Consider the following 21,359-nt stretch of genomic DNA (forward strand, 5'->3'; position numbering starts at 1 on the left):
ACAAGATATTGCAATCTTCTCTTAGAAAAGGGGTTTCTTCTAAATCTCTAAACTATGTTCATTGAATCCAAGTTTAAAATTAATGTTTTTTAACATAGGCATGCTTTTTACATATTGTCTATTCTTGATGAGCCAAGATTAGGGCTCATCTGATTGGTTTGATGATCATTGAATCTAGTTGGGTGTGCAGGATGTCCCTTTTGTAACACCTCTCAAATTGATGTTAAGGGTCTAAATGTGATCTACATCCACAACAGACCTCTGTGAGAACCAATCAACTTCTGAAAAAAAATGAATTGTGTTTTTTGTTTGGTTTTTTTTTTTTTTTTTTTTGGTTTTTCAAGACAGGGTTTCTCTGTGTAGTTTTTTGCCTTTCCTGGAACTCGCTTTGTAGACCAGGCTGGCCTCGAACTCACAGAGATCTGCCTGCCTCTGCCTCCCGAATGCTGGGATTAAAGGTATGCACCGCTACTGCCCAGCATGTTTCTATTCTTTTAACTGGAAATGACCACACCAATGAACCAAAGCAGCATCTATTACATGCTACTTAGATGCAAAATCTAGAGCAGAAAAGCAGTGGTTCCACTCTGACCACAAGAACCCAGCATGGGGAGGGGGTATGTGTGTGTGCTGCAACTGGCCGTTTCTCTGGCGTCCCACTCTGGCTACATCTACACCATGTTGGCCCCCAAACGAAAGCAGCAGCTTTTCCTAATGATAGAGATGCTCTACTCCGACAATTCTGAGACAACCCAAGTAATATTTCCAAAACCTGACCCGTCTGCATGCAATCACGATGTGTGCTGCTCTTCTGTAGACTAGACTGGAGGCTCCCAAAGAAGGACAGGGGGGTGGCTGCTGCTCTGCTGTGTTAGTCACACACTGCAGCACAACAGGTGACTCCCAAGCCAATCAACTCCAAAGACACATGTTCATTACCTCCTAGTTTTGTTTGGTTTTTTTCCTATGGGTCCAAAGACCAGGCCCAGTTTAGCAGGGTCCTTTGCTTCATGATGTCTCACAAGGCTGCAGCTCAGGCGTTCAATCTATCACTCACTATCTCATCTGAAGGCTCAGCTGTGGCTGCCGGCAGGTTTCATTGTTGGCTTCCAGGCTGAGCACCTCCTCACCTCATTGGATGTTGGCTGAAGGTTGCCCTCATGTCCTTACTGTCCGGCCTTTCTATACAGCTGCTTGCTTTATCAAAACACTAGGAAGGTAACAAGCTCTGCTTGCAAGGTAGAGGTTTCAGTCATATGTAACCTTATCTTGGAAGTGGCATCAACATCCATTGCTTCTGCTGTACTGTATCTTTTAGATGCAAGTCTCTAGAATTATCCAGTCCTCAAGAGAAAGTAATTACACAAGGGTGTGAATTCCAAGCTATAAGGACCACTGGAGATCATTTTAGAAATCTGCCCACCACATTCACACCCTTGGAACTCAAATAGAAAGAGCAGGCCAACAAAATACCTCTTGAAGTATCTTAATATAAAACCAAGCCATGTGGTTTCCAAAATATATGGCTAAGACCTCATGAAAATAAAACAAGTGAGATTAAGAGTAGAGGACATTAGGTTTGAAAATTAGACCAAAGTCTGCTAAAATACTCCAAGCAGATACAAACAATGTTAGGGGAACCTTCTGGGAGCATCGGTATCTTAGCAAGTCTCAGCAAGGAAGCCACGCCTCCTTAACAGCAAACAAGGGACTCTCCGGGCAGCTGCCCATCTAAACGGGTATTCAATACCAAGAAATCTAGTCGACTCTGGAACTAGTATTCAGTGCCATTGGTGTTTAGAAAATACATCTAAGGCACACAGTTTGCTGCGTGGTACGTGTCTCCCTTCAGCAGTTTCACCTACATGATGTTTTTAGATCCATCTCTACCACAGTAGCAAGAAAACTGTGGTAACAATTTCAAACCCTGGCTGACACCCACATTTTCTTCTAAGCTTTAACTAACCATAAATTCTCAGATATCTGAGCATCTCAACGTTCAGCAGTGGTGGCCAGCCAAAGAATCTGCCTCCGGATGACTTCAAATGATTTAACACTGAGGATAAAACACATACTAACCCCTGGAACAGTCTGTCCTAGACAATATAAACGCAGACGAGGATTATCTTAGACCTGAATGTGCAGAGTTGCTTTGTACATTTTACCATTCTTCTCAAAAACACACATGTGTTTTGCTTTCCATACACTCTGTCCCTGAATCAGTTATAAAAACGCTTGGGTTCCCTGTGTTGCTAATCACCTATTTGTTTTGTTTCTTTAGAGAGAGTTTTGACCAACAACCAAACTTAAACAGACCTGTCCCTAAAAGCCTCTAAAACCATAGTCTCCTGTGGAAAGGTGACTGTAAGCACCTGAGAGTGACTGGTGCTGCCCTTGCGTGAATAATAACCCAACATGCGTGACGAGAACCGCAGAAAGAGCATGCCAGATTCGACTTTACCAGCCGCAGGCGGAGTAGACCCGGAGCCAGTGTCGGGGATGAGGCTACATAACCTGTGAGACAGCTGACTGATACATTTCAGTACCGGAAGCAAGGCTTCGGGGAAGCTGACTGAGCGCTCTTACCTCTCTGAGGTGTATGTTCTCCTTCTCCTTCTGGTCTAAAATCACTTCCAAGTGGCTGACCTGAGACTCGGCCTCTGCCATCCGCCGCGTGCGTTCGTTGTCATCCTCGAGGCTCTTGGATGGCAACCCTTTACTCTGCAGCATCTCCAGGAGCTTTTTAATGGATTCATCTCGGGCATTGAGAGTCTGTTTCTGTGTTTCGATTCTCAGCTCCATTTCTTCCAGCGTCTTCCGCAGAAGGAACAGCTCCTTGGCCTGCCTGTCATGCTCCGCCTGGAGTCTGCGGAAGTTCTCCTCCGTCAGCTCGATGGTGAAGTGCTCCGCTCCGCGGTTGCCACTCTCTTGCTGCAGGAGGTGGTTGAGGTCTCTCTGGGTCCGCAGCTCATCCTGAAGGGCCTGGATGGTCAACTGCAGGTGCTACAGTGAGAAAGATGGAGTGGGAGAGGAGAAAGGAGGAAAGTCAATAAACGGGCCACCGGCTAGCTCTCTGCCGCTACCACACCATGACGATGGAATGTTAATCATGAGGTCCAGGGGCCAGCTATGAAGTCCTCCACGGTGACTTCAGAAGCATGGGACAGCACATGAAGAGGGTAATTAATTCAGTGATGCTTTCTGAATGTCTCAGGAGAAGAGATATGTGCACACACACACAGAAACGGTATATTAGTGTCAACCACATGGGAAATTATACATCTATGGTGTTTAATTTAGGAAGGGAAAGGGTTAGAGGGAAACTTTCATGAAACACACCTTCTTAGGCCCACAACACTCCAGACTCAGTATTCCTTGTTTCCTAAGATGTTCTTTATCCATTATTTTCCATGATAAATGCATTATCCATTTAAAAATGAAAATAATAGCATCCAATACAAGTAGACACAAACGAGGACTTTATTTTTTTACAAATAAAGCTGTGAACAGGTTTAGTAAACAGGATTACTGCCTCTGCAAGCCAAAGGGAATAAATGGAGACACAGACAACACATTCAGACACACGAGGAGGTGAGGCTACGCAGCGCAAAACAAAGAGGCTGCAAAGAGTGGACAAACCTTGGTTCTTCTGGCATCCAGTAACTGAACAGCATGGGAAATGAAAAAAATGAAGCAAAAAATCAACATAAAGAAAAGTCCAGTGCAAGCAAAGGATATTCAACAAAAGAACTTAATCAACACAGAGTACCTTCACAGAAGAACGAAAGAAAACAAATTCTCATTAAGCCAACACCCAGAAGCTACACACAATTCAGAGCATTGATGCTGGGTCAACGCAAAAAGAACAAAAGAAAAAGAAAGAACAAAAAAAGAAAAGCCAATTAAGGCTTATTTCAATAGCCTTTTGTTTCCCTCTCTCTCTGACCCAACCCACAATTTTGGCTATCTTACCAGAGAGGAAATCACAGCACTCTTGATTACCCAAACATTGTTTCCAGTCACCATAGTGGAGAGCACCAGAGAAAGTAGTTAACAGTTGGGAAAAAGAAACCCTTGAATGAAGTCAGTTGGTGAATTCATGTCTTCCTTTCCAGACCAACCTCACGCTGCTCAGAGGAGGCAGCCACAAGCCTGAAGATGGTTTTTGCCCAGGGACATACCAGGAGGCTTCAAAAATAGCAGCTACTCATTCATTCACAGACACATAATCCTGCCTGTGAACCAGACCACAACATTAAGCAGAGGAATCAAGCTGGACCTAAAACATGACTCCCACCCACAGGGACTCATGGTGTCGTAAGACACAGATAATACTATGTCTGAGCTATATAAATACTGGAACCGTCAACATCTTAAGTCTGTCTGAAGTCCTGTAGCTGATACCTGGAGGTGCTGAGATCTTTCTGAATGTAGGCTCCACCCAGAAACTAGCACAGTGTGGCACACTGCCAGATTACACTCTACGAGTTTGAATTTCGCCTTCACACTGGGAATGAGAAGTCCCTAGAGGGCCACAGTGCCTGGCAGGGTACTGAATGCCACACATTGACATAGACTGCTGATTATTTTGTCATACAACGTAATCTATAAATATAAGTTTCAGGGTCTTTTATTTACAAGTTGTTCCAACACAGTTTGTATCATGTTTCTCAGCACAGAAAGGAACTCTGCACCTTTTAGCAATCTACTTCCCATTTCCTTCCCAAGACCGAAGCCCTGGGAGCCAGTAATCTTTCTGTCTCTAAAAGTTTGCCTATGAAAGACATTTCTTATCAGTGAAATCATGAAATAAATGGTTTCTTTGGTTTCATATGCATTCAGAGTTTAATACCTGTTTTAGCAAGTATCAGTATTCCATTGCTTTCTATAACTGAATTTTATTCCATTAGAGAAATATACTAAATTTTATTTCTCCACTTAATCAGCTTGTTTATATACAGATATTTATAGCAGCATTATTTACATTGGCCAAAAAGTACATATAATCCATATGCCAATCAATTAATCAGTGCATATATGTGATGTATCCAGTCAATGAAATATTATTTAGACATAAAATGGGGTGATATAACTAAAAAATGACCCTGAAAAATCATATGTCAGCATAAAAGAAGCCAGTCACGAAAGACCACAAATAGTGTGATTCCACTTACACAAAATCCAGATAAGCACATTCATAGGCAGAGATAAATTAATAAATAAACATAAACATTCATGTTTGCAGGAAATGAAGAGGGTATAACTACTTCGGTGCGATAAACACAATCTCAAGCTAGGTAGTGGTGTTAGTTGCACAGCTGTGAATATATAAAAACTGACCATTTGTACTTATGAAGGGTAAACCATTTATTCTTACAAGATAAGTAATTTTTACCTCAATAAAGCTGTCATAAAAAGTATAAACTAACAGCACAGGGCCATAGAATCTTTTTCCAACAAAGCCCCATCTCTAAACCAATCAAAAAGATTCCAATGGAGTGTGGACAAACTTTGGCCCTGCTTTGGGATGCACTTCAGTTACTGTCTTCTGATTACTTAAATGTGCTTTATGCTAGCATGTCTTTGTCCTCGGATGGTGGTGTGGGTTTCTGAGTTGATCCAAGTTAATTTGGAGACAAATGTGATGAATCAAGATGATGAGAATGGAAAATAAGAGCAACCAAAATTAATGTTTGTTTTATGAGTTTTTTTTACAAGATTCATAAATAAGTCAGAAGGAGATTCCAAAACAAATTTGCAGAAATGCTCTGATCACAGGTGTCAACATTGGCAAGATAACAGTAAAAGAACTGTCCCTGGGTGGGCAAGTTGTCTATCACCCTAGTCCTCTGTTTTCATATCTAAAAAGTAGGGCTCAGTCTATTTCTTCCTGGGTTTAAGGGAAGGAATAACAAGGACAATGCATCAGGTGCTGGGTTTAAGGGAAGGAGAGGAGGGCCATTTATCCATTCAGTATACATATACCTTCTATCTATCAGACTCACAAATAGAAACAAGAGGAAAAAATAGCTCATGCTCACAGTTCCTGTAGACAAGTAAAGAAGTAAAGCCACAGAAGAGACACTGTGTCCTGAGAATCATGACAGAAAGTCATAGCTGGGTGGTTAGACACACAGAGAGGTGGTCACGTGGGGGAGAGCTATGTAGATCCCACCACAGAGTGGTGTCTTCAAGGAGAAGTGAGAATCTGTCCATAGTGTAGAGCTGCAAAATGAAGAGTCCATGAGAAACTAAACCTAATAATGGATAGTCACAGTGAAAACCTGGACAGCAGTTACCATCTGCCACACATGCTCCAAGCGCTAGCCAACTTTCCTAACAGCCCAGAGTGGTATCCACTGTTACAATCTCCACTAAAGGAATGAGACTGTAGACAAATGAGCGAGTTGTTCCAGCTCCCTCAGCTTGATAAGGGGCATAGCCAGGTGCTTATCTAGCAAGTCTGCCCTCCATAGATAGCCCTGCTTGAACCATGGCAGCGTGTGGGCTCCGAGGGGGCACAAGTCCTTCAGAGTGTGCCAAAGAAGAATGGGTGGTTAAGAACAGACGGGTGGGCACACATAACAGTTGTAGCAATTCTTACAATTAAGAATTAGCCATCATATCCAGGTTGGCTTTTGTAGGTTTGCATGTCATTAAGCAACAATACTTTTCCATTAGTCTATTAGTCACAAAATGAGCAAATACAATGAGCAAATACAATGAGCAAATACAATGTGAGACTCAGTCTAAACTTCAGTTTCTAAATGTCGCAAATCTATGCTTGCATTTAGTTTTCACTCTCTTTTAATGTTAATATGTCCAAACTCAAGAAGGAATAACCTTGTTTCTACACAAAGGATTCTTTAGCAAAATGTATATACCTGATAAGTTTTGATCATCTTTCAAATTCATATCCTTGAAGACAGGGACTATGGAGACATCTCATTTGATCTCATTTTCTCCCCCCACCTCCAACCCTGTCCCTCCCTTTTTATCTCTAATTACTCTATCTTTAAGAAACTCAACTTGGACCAGCAAAATGGCTCAGCATTAAAGGTTCTTGCCTCCTAAGCCTGGAAACTTGAGTTTGATCCCAGAAACCCATATTAGGGTAGAAGGTGAAAATTAAATTCACAAAGCTATCCTCTGGCTTCCAAAGGCATACTGTGATGTGGATGCTCATGTACAAAGACACTATAATAAAAAATAAAATTAAAAAATAACTCAAATCAGTTTCAAAAATTCACTAGAGATCCTAATCTCAGGTTATATATTTAACAAAGATAGTCATAATTTTAAAATGTAATAGCACCCTTGATAACAAATTGTGCACTAAAAGCAGTAGCTGCTAAGTTTCCATGTTTGTAAGAGGGATACAGCAGACATAGGAAGTATTAATCTCAATGAAGTGAAATCACTTAATGATGATTAAATGAGTTACTGCTTGCAAAACTCAATGTACCAGGCACAGAGCACACACCCCACCAGTCAGGATGGACTAAGGTCACTTCAGAGACAACAACAACAAAATTCTACAGTCTAGCCAGGCAGTGGTGGCACACACCTTTAATCCCGGCACTCAGGAGGCAGAGGTAGGGGGATCTCTGTGAGTTTGAGACCAGCCTGGGCTACAGAGTGAGTTCCAGGAAAGGTTCGAAAGCTACACAGAGAAACCCTGTCTCGAAAAACCAATAAAAGAAAGAAAGAAAGAAAACCTACAGTCTGAAGAGGGTAACCCACCTGTTGACATGGAATCGGATCTTCCAGGGTTTTCAGAGAACTTAAAAATTAGCTTGCAACCTTATTTACAAAGGAGAACAACAGAAGCATATAGGTTATAGGCCCAAGAGAACACCTGCATTCTAACAAAGACAAATCTTCGTGTCGGGGATCCTGTACTTGGTGCTGGGAAAGTAGACAAAAATGGTGTGACTCTAGACTGTGACACTAGGTTGCCATAGGCTGTCCTACAGGAAGGATAGGACATAACCTAAATAACTTCATTCCACAGTACTGACCCCATGCAGTATTTAAATGGTAGGGGATACCTCAAGGACAGTTGACAAAAGACCATCTGTTGAAGGAGTTTGGTGGTGTGGATAACTAAAAAGCTTGACAGAACTAGCTGCCAAAGGCAAGTCTGTCCTCTTCGTCCTCATCAGAGGAACTTCTCTATGCAGTGGGTGGCGGTTAAGATAAAAACTCCTAATGGACAACACACAGAGAATAAGTGTCTACGGAATGCTCAACCACACTTGGGACATCTATATTATGTCTGTCCCCCAAGGCTTAGAGAATATCACAGAAGAGGGAGCAGAAAGATTGTCAGAGCCAGTAGACAGGTAGGACCAGAACCAAACAGTGGTGTCTGGACATGACAGGCCCACTGCACGAAGGAACTGAGCATGCTGTGGGTACCTACACTGTACCTGCATAAGATTAGCTCAATCAATACTCCAGCACACATGGAGGAGAAGCTCCTGAGCCCCACCCCAGCTGAGGAACTACTGACAGCTAATGGCTGCTAGGGAAGAGAAAGTGTTTTTTTAAAGAGTATAGTTCCTGGTAGATCGTTCATGCTCCAGTAAATGGCCCCACATTCATGCATAAATGAGCAATACAAAATGGACTCAGGGAGTTATTTATTTTTTTTAAGGATGTGAAGTTTGGAGGGGAGATGAGAGGTAGATTTAGGAAGTGGTGTTTGAGTAAGAATGGCCCCCATAGGGTCATATATTTGAATGCTTAGTCACCAGGAAGTAGCACTATTTGAAAGAATTAGAAGGATCAGGAGGTGTGGCCTTGTTAGAGGAAGTGTGTCACTGGGGATAGGCTTTGAGGGTTCAAAAACATGCTAGGCCTTATTTCTCTGTGTCTCTCTCTTTCTCTCTCTCTGTATCTCTCCATCTGACTTTGTCTGTCTCTCTGTATCTGTCTCTCTGTCTCTGTCTCTCTCCCTCCCTCTCCACAGATAAGGATGCAGACCTCTCAGCTACTTCTCCAGCACCATGTCTGCCTGTGTGCCACCATGCTTCCTGTCAAGATGATAATGGACTAACCTCTGAAACTCTAAGCAAGCCCACAATTAAATACCTTCTTTTGTAAGAGTTGCTTTAGCCATGGTGTCTTTTCACAGCAATAGAACAGTGACAAAGACAGGAAGAGCTGAGGAAAGAGGGGTGAATACAATCAAAATATATTTTGATTGTATGATGTATGAAATTCTCAAATAATTTATTAAAGTATTATAGTCTTTAAAAGACAAGGTTGCAGTACAAGTAAGATCTCTGTCAGAACTATAGTACTTTCTCCAAGAGTCAAAAGTCGGAAAAATCATGGCCAGTTTCCATTTTCCTTGTATTCACATTATTCAGCCCCCTCATTTGCAATCATGTTCCACTCTTCAATCATGAAAATGCACTGCTTTTATCAGTCACTTAGATTTCACTGGCTGAGTAATTATGAGCCTACAAAACTGCAACCTGCAAGACTGTATTGCAGGACCATTTCTTTGGAATCTCTTGGTCATCACGATGGCTCAACTTCCCACAGCCTTCCTTTGTGTTGCTCATTAGAGATAAACGCCCTTCCAGGGCCCTCCTTCATCAGGATGGGACAGCCCCCTTTTTCAACCTTCGGCCTGGGTACCAAACTACTTGCATCTTAGCTAACCTCCTTCAAGTACAAAAGTGCATGTGTTGAACAAGGATCTAAAACCCTTTTACTCGCCACCCTGATTCTAGGATCATTCTCCAGTTGTCCGCAGAGAATCAAAGCTCAAAAGGCAAGCCCCTTTCTCTATGGCCTACCACTGGGAAGACTCTAGAGAGAACTAAACTTTAGTGGAAGTCCAGGCTACTGGCTGCAACCATTATGTAAGAATCACAAGTAGACTCTACCATATGTACCCTGACATGTGTCCTCTAACCAGTCCCTTCTTAACCTTCCTTCCTACTTAGGTATATACTTTAAACGCTGCCCTGCAAGAGAAATGACAAAGAGTAATTCAGTCCATAAAAAGGGAATGTCTTAAAGGACTCTTCTTATATTACACATAAGTAAATGGCATGGGAGCTAATTAGCTTGGTTAGTCCAGTTTATTTTCAATTTCAAGCACAAGGAAGTTCAGTGACAGTATCCTAGGACAATGAGGGAAGTCATATCAACTACTTCTCCTCCTTCTCCTTCTCTTTCTCCTCCTCCTCCTGGCATCATTACATTTTCTGATACATCTTCCCATTACACTACAGCTAAATGAAAGTAAATCCTCCTTCTAAGCATAGTTAGGCTTACAAAAAAAGGAGAAACCTCTAAGGAAAAAAGAAGTAGGAAGAGAAGGTAGGAAGAAAAAGGGAGACAGAGAAAGATAAGACTCACATGCACACAGTAAAGTTCTAGTCCCTCTCTCATAAGAGCAGATGCCAGTGTAAACACTGAGCTGGAAAGGTAACTGAGACCAAGCCAGCACACTTGTTTCCCTGTCATGCCCAGGTCTGCACAGTGGGTAGAATGGACTCAGGTAGCATAGCACCCCCTGATCCCTGAAAAAGAAAAATATAAATCTTCTGGGGGTACAAGAGCAAAGCCCTTGCCGGGGGCAAAAATGCTTCACAAAATGGAGAAAAGTGTCAGAGACACTAGGAAAATCCATAGCTGATAGTCATAAACAGAACAGGTTATGTTTCTGAAATGTGTAAGTATACAAACGAATATTTTTCAAAAAACAGTAAAGAACTAAGGATGTAAAAGTGACACTCAAAAATGAACTGGCAGATTTGAAAAAGAATAAAATCATGTAGTAATGAAAAATACAGCATTATAAATGAAAGCCTCATTTACCTCATAGATAAGGTAAAACAGAGAACAAAGACCCAATGGAGATAATCCAAAGACTTGCCAGTTCTTTGAAAAATCTAATAAATGTGTCAAAAAGCACAACACATGTGATATTTAAAAGAGGGCATGCCAATGATTTTAACTTTTGACCAAGAACTGCAAATGTTGATGAACCAAACAAATGACTAGAAAAGCATCTTCCACAATCTAACTCTAGAAGAAATGGGAGCCTGGCAAGTTCTGCCACTATTAAATTGGATCCATGGTTTAAAAGTCTTTCCTTTAAGAAAGTTCAGATGATTCCAATTTATATACTCTTTTAGAGAATCTCTCCATTCATCCCTTGAGACTTGACTAACAACACAACAGCTAGATTCGAGCATGAAGAAAGTGACTTATAGCCCAACTTCACACTCAGACCATGAGTACCACTCAGAAAAAAAAGTCAGACTCATGAAAGAAATATAGAATGTATAACCTAGTTGCACTTTTAGAAAAAAAAATTACAGTAAAGAAGAAAAAAATATGCCATCAGCTCAAGATATAGTCATTCATGTTTATTTGTTTAAATCTAAGCAAACTAGGAAGAAGGAGAACCATTCCTAAAGTGTATGTTGACTGTATACATGGAATAAATACCTACTATAAGTGTTAGAAGGATTCCCATTAAAAAGGAAAGGAAGTCATATCCACTATCAGCACCACCTAGACAACATTCTCCCACAGGCTTGAGTCAAAACAGCAAGACCAGAAGCCGAGTATTAGAAGGATTGAAAGGAGATAACTCTAACATTATCAACTACATTATGTGGTTATAAACTTAGGAACATCAAGAGTCTATAAATTATAAAAAAAAAAAAATAAGAAAAATACTATCCTACTAACAAGAAAAAATAGCCAGAAAAAGATGAATAAATTTGACAATATTAAAATCAGAAATTTCTGTTACACAAAGACAACATATAATGAAAAACAAACCATAAAAATGAAAAAATTGTTATTCATAAAATGCCAAAAGATTATTACCTACAGTACAATCCCATAAATTCAACAAGATCAACAGAAAAACACAAGAAAAGCCAGCCCTGGTGAGCTCAAGGCTTTAAGCCCAGCATTTGGGAGGCAAAGGCATACAGATCTCAGAGTCCAAGGCCAGTCTGGTCTATATAGCAAGTACCAGACCAGCCAGAGCTATAGAGTGAGGCTTGTCTCAAAAGAATAGGAAAGGAAGTAAGGAAGTGGAGGAGGGATGGACAGACAGAGGGATGGACGGAGGGAGGGAGGGAGGGAGGGAGGGAGGGAGGGAGGAAAGAAGGAAGGAAGGGAGGGGGGAGGAAGAGGCTCAGTGGTTAAGAGGACATATTGCTCCTCCAGAGCACCTAAGCTCCATTCCCAGCACCCACATCTGGAAGCTCACAACTGTCTGTAACTTCAGCCCCAAAGCATCCAACACTCTCTTCTGACCTTCACAGGTACCCACTCACAGAGAGGGGGAAGGCAATGCAGTATATAGCATGCTAGATTCTGGAGCAGGTTCTAACCCTGGCCAGACCATGTCCTAGCTATGTGATATAGAATGGGTTTCTTAGCCTGAACCTGATTCCTCATCTGTAAACTGGGGGTGAACAACCTACTTCATGTCATTGAGTTCAGAAAAATGTTCCTTCCACAGCAAGTGTGAACTAGGCCATACTCTCCATATACCAGCAAGGCCGGTCTCCACATCCTCCCGAATCCTACCCTCCATTGTTGAGGTAGAGGCCAGGACCAAGGCACTTGGACATACGTAGGCCCTGGGGTAGAAGCATTTTGACACCTAGCATTCAGACGGGAAGTTGGCCTACAAAGGGAGTGGTAAGGTCTCATAAAAGTGAAGTTGGGCTGTGAAGTCTTGTCTCTCTTCTCATGCTAACACTGTCCAATCACAGTTCATGGAGAAGTGTGGGCCTTAAGACAAATTAACTGAGATTTTCCCATTTCCCATGGCTTCCTCGAGCTAACCTGAGCCCTTCCCTAAGCCATAGTTTGGCCAACTGTTAAATGGGAATCTCACAGTATTATCCAAAAGATTGAAGGAGACTCCATTTTCCTCCACACAGGCCCTGAGGGAAAATGAATTCTCAACCTTCAATACTGATGACATTTCAGCCAAAAGGCAATACCAGGAATTTGTTACACTTCATTAACAAGTCACCAACACACCAAGTGTCCTTCTGTTTTTAGCAGATTACGTTTAATCCCGTTTCGGTTGTAGTTTCCCTGGAACAGCGTTCTATAAGCTGCCAATGTTTGCTTGGAGTCTCAAATACTCACACACAAAATACCTTCTCCAGCACAGTTGTTAATTTCCCTATACTGGACGGGACAGCGCCATTCCACAGCACACATAATAGTGAATGAGATGCAAAAAGAGAGAGAAGAGGAAACTGTCTCACCAGTTAGTCGGCGCAAGGCCGCCATGTGGAGGAGGCCAGGCTTCCCATCCTCTCTGTGGTTAGTAGAGGGGTGGTGTCCCTGACATCCGTGTGCTCTTTCCCATTCTCTCCTCCCCCCAAAATTCAACTGCCTCACGTTTGCCAGCTCATTCATCTGACAGCACTGTTCTGAGCTGCCAGACCTTTGTCCACTTCACAAGAGGATAAACTGGGGTGCCTTAGAGGATTCCGCTGTAGTCACATCATTAGCAGATATGGGCCAGTGTCGAAACCTGGGGTTTTCTCCAGCCAACTCTATTGTCTCCCAGCTCCAACAACAACAAAAAAAATCACAGAACTTCATTTTACACAACTCCCATCAGCTCCCATATTCAGTTCATTTTTATAAAGAAAAAAGAACAATAAAAATACTAGAAACTAAACCATACTCAAGTTTATATGGAAAAATGAGGAAGGGAGACATACATTTTGCCTGGGCCAATGTTTAGAAGGCCAACTTCCAATAGCTACTGGAGTCAGAATCTAATCCAGATTTCAGAATGTCGAAAATACAAAAAGGTAAATAGAATGAAAATATAATTATATATGTATGATGTGCATGGAACACTCAATTATTTAAATAGGGACTAGCCAGATGTTTAGAATCTACTATGTCTTATCCCCAAACATGGAAAATATGAGTTCCTGGCAGATTTTTTAAAAATGTGTGACCTTAAGCTCTTTTCCACACTGCAGGGGAAAAAAACAAAAAATGATAAAGTTTTTGCACTGTAAAGCAGTTTAGGACTCCATTGCTACAAAAGCTGTCTCCAAGCTATATAAAAATATGAATTGGCTTATACCCAGAAGTCTTGAAATTTCTTCTTCTTTTTTTTAATAAATCCATACTCTTTCTCAGGCAAGGATTAAGCATAACTCTTTCAAAGAAAACAGAATCTCTCTGTCTCTCTGCAGACCATGTAACCTGCTCTACTTCTCCTGTGACTTTATTTTCTTATTAATCATTTTCCAGGTTGTCTCTAATCTAATTTTTAGGGCAGGTTCTCTGTAATCCCATGTACAGGATATACAACACTCGCCATGACTCCAAACCTTCCCAGGGCTAAGCCATGTGTGTGACAAGACAAACAACAGACGAGCTAGAAATATGTGTGTATACTAATGGAAGGGTATGAAGAAGAGAATGTTCACGTATATGGGCCCAGACCCTCTCCCTTAGCATAGAATACCCCAAGGAAAAATAAAGGGAGCTGAACAAAGTGTCCTGACAAGCGACTTTCATAGGCAGAGGGACATGGTATCACTGATGATTGCAGAACCCACTTCGGTGGATATGTGACATTTTGCCAAGATTAATAATGCTATGGACAGAATACATGAAGAAGTTTGCCTTCATAAGCAAGAAGTTCTGGTTTTTATTATATACCAATACTCTAAGGTGACATGCTACTGAAATATTGCACTGAGCTTCGAGTCAAGGACTTGTGTTCTATCTATAACTTTGCATTCAACTAGTTAGATGATCTGGGAGGAAAAAAATCACTAATCTTGTCTGGCCTTCTGAGACTAATGAAGAAGAGCAGAATTTTAATTCCTGAATCTACCTACCCATTACATCCTATTCAGCAAATTACTAGAACCCTCTAATTATCAACTCTTCATCCATAAATAGAAGACAATAATTTTAACTAACTTGCAGAGTTCATGCAAAGACTCCCCAAGATGCTTGTTGAGTAAGCACAGTGGTTCCCATAAAACACGAAGCATGAGGTCTAGCACATAAGGAATGGTATCATTATTTTGAGAGAGTGATGGCTAGAGGCCCAGAATTTGAAATTCTCTTTTTCCTCCCTCTATTTAAGCAGGAGACAGAGATGGGCCTACTGAACATAAATTTCCAATCATCAAACAAACGCAATAGTGGAAACAATACACTAAGCACTTTGGCATTTTCTTAAATAAGGGAAAACAGGAAACAGTTGTTTTAAGACCAACTCAAAGAATGGATGTAATTGATTTCCCATTAACTGGCCTGCATATAATTCTATAAGGGTTCTCAGGAATACCAACCATTCCTGGTTTGAAGGTCGCTATTTTCCTTGCATTACCCATAGTATATAAGCAACTATAGGACAATAGCATCCCCTACTGTCAACACTTCCAAACCTGACGTAAATTGTAAAAAACAACTGAAGTTTAACAAGCTGGGCACAGCAGCAGATGGACAACACAAACTAACTCAATGGGTTTTTGTCTCATAACGCTTTGTCTGGGCTTTTTTTTTTTCTTTTGCCATATAGGTCTTTTGCTAATATAGTCTGTGGGATTTCTGTGTGTGTGAATGTGTGTGCTTCTGTGTGTGTGAATGTGTCTGTATCTGTGTGTGTGAATGTGTGTTTTTGTACAAGTGAATGTGTCTGTATCTGTGTGTGAATGTGTCTGTATCTGTGTGTATGAATGTGTATGTGAGACTGTGTAAGTGTGTGTGTGTGAATGTGTCTGTAACTGTGTGTGTGAATGTGTCTGTATCTGTGTGTGAGAATGTTTCTGTATCTGTGTGTGAATGTGTCTGTAACTGTGTGTGTGAATGTGTGTGTATCAATGTGTCTGTATGTGTGTGTGTGTCTGTGTGTGTGTGTGTGTGTGTGTGTGTGTGTGCTTCTTGTGCTTTTTATTTGGCTCTTTCTGTTTGCTTGTTTTATTTTTTAGATGCCTATGTGTTTTCTAATGAGAGAGGGGGATTTGAGTGGGTGGGGAGGTGGGGAGGACCTGGGAGGAGTGGGAGGAGGGGAAACCAGAATCAGAACACATTGTATGGGCAGGGGGATCCATTTTTTATTAAAAAAAAAAAAAAAAGAAAGAAATTGGAATTTTTTTAGTGACTTTGAAGAAATAGCCTCAAATGTATAATCTAGTGCTGATAGGTAGAAAATGAAAACTAATGACACTACCAGTTCAAGTCACACCCAGGCACTTGACAGCACTTCCCTTAGTTACTTAGTAAATCTTTTTTGGATGGCACTTAAAAATCTTTATTGTCCCTCTTTCTAGTATCTTCTCTTCACCACCATACAATGTGTCCATTTAACAAATGGCCAAACACCTAAGTATTTTTAAAATAGGTAAAAAGGTTTATCTCAATTAATTTCAAATGCCTGGATAGATGGTATTGCTACCTGCCCTAAGCCTCATGGGTACCCCAGCTAAACTCTAGCCCCTTCTACTCAAAATTTTAATGAGAAGAGATCCCCCCTGAGGACCACCTGCTTCTCTCTGCTTCTTGGGTCATTCTACCCCTGGGAGGAGAAAAGAAAGGAACCATGTCACATGGTGTCCTTGGGCCAGCAGCGTTAGCAAGCAGGCTCCTGGCCACGCCACACACCTGCTGAATCAGAATCTGCATTATGGCATGACCCCTGGGACATCTGTAGACACATGAAGGTGTGAGAAACATTTCAACCTTACTACTTCTTCAAGCCAAGTTCATTTGCTAATAAAAAATGTGAATGGAAAACACAATGAACGTAGAAAGGTGGGGTAGCCCTAAGGGCCTGAAAGCCAGTGTGTGTGACTAACTAAGCCTAAGTAAACTGTAAGTAGTGTCCCCAACATGGGGACTACAGGACAAAGCAAATGAGAGGGGACATCTGGTCTTTCGCAACCACTGTCGAGCTAGGTACTATTTGATAGGCATATGTGCCAAGGATCCTTTCCCAGTCAAAGAAGAAATCCTACCAGTTTAATTTATGTACATGTTTTTCTTATTTTTTTTCTTTTTTTTTTCAGAGCTGAGGACTGAACCCAGGGCCTTGCGCTTGCTAGGCAAGCGCTCTACCACTGGGCTAAATCCCCAACCCCTTAATTTATGTACATGTAAATATAATCACAAAACATATAATTATATAAGATATGCGATTGTATACACTCATCATTTGTATTAGGGAATGCAGAAATATGCTTAAATTTAATCCTTCACTGTTGTTTGCTGTCATTATTATTTAAAAGGTAACCTGAGGGGAGCTTTTAAAGATCGTCAGAAATGCCAATACTGCACTCCACATTCGCTTTTAGTCATTTTACCTTTAAACAGCATTTCTGTGTGCCGCTCTATTGTCTTGATGGAATTTTAAGTGACTAGAAAAACCATGAAGAGTCAATGTTGAAACTTCTTCAGATTATAACTTGAACAATGTACTAGGCAAACGTGAATATACAGGTTCACACGTAGCCTAAGAATTCAAACTCTGTAAGAGGTTTCCATTTTACTAATGTACTAGCATCCTTTTCTCTGGTATGAAGATAGGATACTTACCACTATTTCCCCAAAATGTCTAAAGATTTCATGTGTAAACATTTAACAAATATGCATGTATGTGTATGTAGAGAAAAAGAGAACATGAATAAATGAAATAAAAAGAACAAACCAAACCCCTGTGACCTTTAATTTTGATTGTCTACTTGAAGGGACTGAGAGTCACCAAGAAGACAAACCTCTTGGCATCTGCAAGGGCATTCCCAGAGATGGTCAACTGAGTGGGAAGACTGACTCTGCATATGGATGGCACCAGCATTCATCTCTCTCTGTTTCCTGACTGTAGAAGTAACGTGACCAGCAGCCTCACATTCATCATCTGCCATGCCTCCCCCCAACAGACGGGCTGAATGACCGACCTCCTAAACTGTGAGCAAACAGACCTTTTCTTCCTTAAGGTGTTCTTGTGGGTATTTTGTTTAGCAATAAGAAAAGTAACTTATAAGTCCCTGAAAAGGAGTGTGACCAATATATCATGAGAATACAATATCAATAGACAGGAATAAGACACAGACCAGAGGGATCATTGCTAGATGTATGCAAGACAGAGCATGACTACTAAAGATACAGACAGGGGGAGAATGCTACATTTCTATTTGGATAATTATTACTATTTTATAATGCTGTGGAGATACTTTAAAAAAAAAAACCCTGAATTGTACAATTTTAAACTGTGAATCTTATAGCATGCCAAGTGTACCTCAAAGAAGCTGTTTGTTTAAAATGATGGGTGGGGGAAGAATGAAAAGGCTCATCCGATAAAAGTGATCCTTGAGCAAGCATGAATTCTACCCCTGCAACCCATGTAGAAAAAGTCAGATACAGCAGTACACACTGGTAATCTCAGCACTCCTGCAGCGAGACGGGAGGATGGATGGGCGAACTGGCTGGAAGGTCAGCTAGCCTGGAGCATGGAACACAACAGAAACAAAAGACTCTGCCTCAACAAGGTAGAAGAAGAGAAGTGACTCCCAAATGTCACCCTCTGACCTACGCACAAACATAAATCATGGCATGTCCTTGCACATGCATTCAGACTCACACTCATGCACACCCACACAATAATAATTAATGATAATGATAATAAAATGAGGAGGAGGAGAAAAGAAAGAGAAAGGAGGGAAGAAGCAAAGGGGAAAGGTTTTTAGGGTGGTGGGAGACAGGCACACCCCTGAAGTCCCCCTGTGTCCCGCTCTCACTTGTCAAATGGTTTTCCCAAAAACAACTTACACACATGACACTGTTACTTCAGCTGATATTCTTTGGGTTGAAAGCAGAAGAAATCAGTTTAGTCTCTCTTAAGTCAAAAGGGGAGCACAGGAAAAATAGAGCAGAGTATTCCTGCATTTAGAAAAAAAGGCAAGCAAGAAAAGGAGGAGATGGGACATAACAAGAATCTCTGAGAGAAGCAGAGATTCTTCAACTTCAACAACTTCTCCCAAATTGAAAACACGCAGGGTCTAGCGTGAGCCAGATGTCTGCCATTGATCAATCAGTGTGGCAGCTGGTGTCCACCATAAGCAACTACTGCAGGAGTAAGATTAGCAGGGAGACTAACAAGAATCTACAATTGCTGCTACCACTGTGAACTTTTAAAAAGAAGAGATATGGCAGGGCGGTGGTGGTGCATGCCTTTAATCCCAGCACTCAGGAGGCAGAGGCAGGCGGATTTCTGTGAGTTCGAGGCCAGCCTGGGCTACCAAGTGAGTTCCAGGAAAGGTGCAAAGCTACACAGAGAAACCCTGTCTCAAAAAACCAAAAAAAAAAAAAAAGAAGAAGAAGAAGAAGAGATATGAATGCTTTTGAATAATGTAATAGTGCTATAGATATGTTTGTTGGAACTAAGGGATTCCTGGAGGAAAATATACAAGACTCTGGTCAACTACATATAAACATACAACCACGTCACCTTCTGACTTTCAAGAGGACAAAAAGGAATAATTCAACAGTGAACGTTGTAAAGACTTGATTGGGAATAAGATCCCGAATTAAGAACGCTGACTTTGACTCAGACAGTCTTCGGTCAGGCTCCAGTAGGTCCTTCATTAGCGGTGTGATCAGAAGTCTTGAGGGGCCTGAGGACACTAGCAGTTTTCCTCTCCTTTTAAAATCTGGTAATAATCCAAACATCCATGCAGAACCATGGTATAGTTAAGTGGATAGTCCACATGTCCCATACCTAGGACCCCAGCCAACACGCAGCCATCATTTTTAAAGCCACCATTATAATAGGAAACCCAGGTTGCAACCTTCCCACAATGCCATGGGAAAAGAATGAACCGACACATGAAATCACATGTGTCTGTGTTCTATACAAACAAAATCTTTCACCACACAAACTTTTTAACCTGGACATTTTAACTGCTAACCACACAATAACTGTCTGTTTCAAATGAGTAAACTTGACTGTTGCTTCCAAAGAAACAGCAAAAAAGAAAAAAAGAAAAAATTGAACAATAGAACCAACCTATAAACATTACCAGTGGCAGGGATCAGAAGGGAAAGCCGCCTTGCTTACTTTTACAGGAGGATAAACTAACCACAGTTTGTGCAGAGACACTGCCAAAAGGACTGTGCAGTTAGTTGCAAGTCAGAGGCACCAGGCTTGCAGGGCACTGTCCTTCCCCATTCTTCTGGTTCTTCAAACCAGCCTTGTTTGGTACTGCAAGCCAGAGAGATTTGATTACCACATAATTAGCATCAGGGCACATGCAACAGCCAGATTTCCACACTAGAGTCAGACATCTTTGAGCCAGATGCATCCCCCCACTGCATACCACTGACGATACAGCTGCCACAACCACGCTCTGAACCCCACGCTGCTAGCCAGAGGCTCCGAGGCTTGGGGACTTGGAACAGATGATTCATTCCAACCAGGATGAAGTCACTTCTCTCTGAAATGACTTCTCAGAAAACACCTTTAGGGGAGTTTTTGGGGTTTAATGTTCTTCCACCCAGGAGCTTAAAGACTTTGCAGTGGGTTTAGAGGAAAACTGTGCGGAATAAATGTCGAGAATTAAGGGGCCACTTTGGAACCTGGAACAGGTTCCAAACTGATAACTGATGATCCCTGTTATCACTGAAGGAACTGGGGGGTGGGGTGGAGAGAGAGAGAGAGAGAGAGAGAGAGAGAGAGAGAGAGAGAGAGAGAGAGAGAACAGTTCTTTTACAATTGCAATGACATGGCTAAGACATGAGATCCTTGAGAGCAATCTTGCATTAGTAGCTTGAAGCCTTTTTTTTTTAACTTTATCTAGATAATTGTGTACCTACTATTCATGACAAAAGATACCCTTAGTGAAGATTCAGAAACCATGTATGTATGGATTCATGAGCACGTACAGATTTCATATGCTTTCAGATTCTTTTTCAAATCTTTAAACCAGTAAGAGAGAACAGAATTTTCTCCAAAGTACAGTAAAAAGTATTTTTAAACAAGGTCTTGCAAAGTGCCTCTTTCATCTGTGGATATTTCTTTGGTTTTACAACTCACTTGAGACTTTTAAAGTAAAGAAGAGGAGAGGATGGCTTTCAACTCTAACTCTGGAGCAGAGCTAGCCTAGCAGGTCCAAGAGGGACATAAAGGATCTGAAATTGCAGACTGGGCTGCCGGGGCCGGAACAAGAGTTACTGAACTGAAGACTAGTGGAACCAAAGCAAGCTCTCACTCCAGGTCTTATGGGCATTCTTCCTAGGCAGATGAACTATTGGTCCTGGGTTACATAAATTTCAATATACTAGAGTCCTCCCCAAGTTACAGTGAGGCCAAAGGC

The 21,359-nt window shown here is 41.4% G+C and overlaps 1 protein-coding gene across 25 annotated transcripts in view; it reads right to left on the reverse strand.

The window, feature by feature from the left end:
* The window catches only part of Erc2 (ELKS/RAB6-interacting/CAST family member 2), an 893,602-nt gene that overhangs the window by 732,092 nt on the left and 140,151 nt on the right, over positions 1 to 21,359 (reverse strand). For 18 of the 25 annotated variants that reach the window (XR_003735931.2, XR_003735930.2, XM_028882478.1 and 15 more), the window contains 2 exons: positions 3,640 to 3,663; positions 2,587 to 3,003 (listed from right to left, as the gene is read on the reverse strand). Coding sequence is in view for 23 of the 25 variants with exons in the window: in XM_028882478.1 (XP_028738311.1) it covers positions 2,587 to 3,003; positions 3,640 to 3,663 (441 nt within the window). In the remaining 2 variants the exon portion in view is untranslated. The remainder of the gene's footprint in view (positions 1 to 2,586; positions 3,004 to 3,639; positions 3,664 to 21,359) is intronic. The other 7 variants (XM_028882471.1, XM_028882459.2, XM_028882466.2 and 4 more) reach the window with 1 other exon arrangement.

The sequence above is a fragment of the Peromyscus leucopus genome, chromosome 9 (assembly GCF_004664715.2).
Source record: "Peromyscus leucopus breed LL Stock chromosome 9, UCI_PerLeu_2.1, whole genome shotgun sequence".
In the NCBI taxonomy this organism is placed as follows: Eukaryota; Metazoa; Chordata; class Mammalia; order Rodentia; family Cricetidae; genus Peromyscus; species Peromyscus leucopus.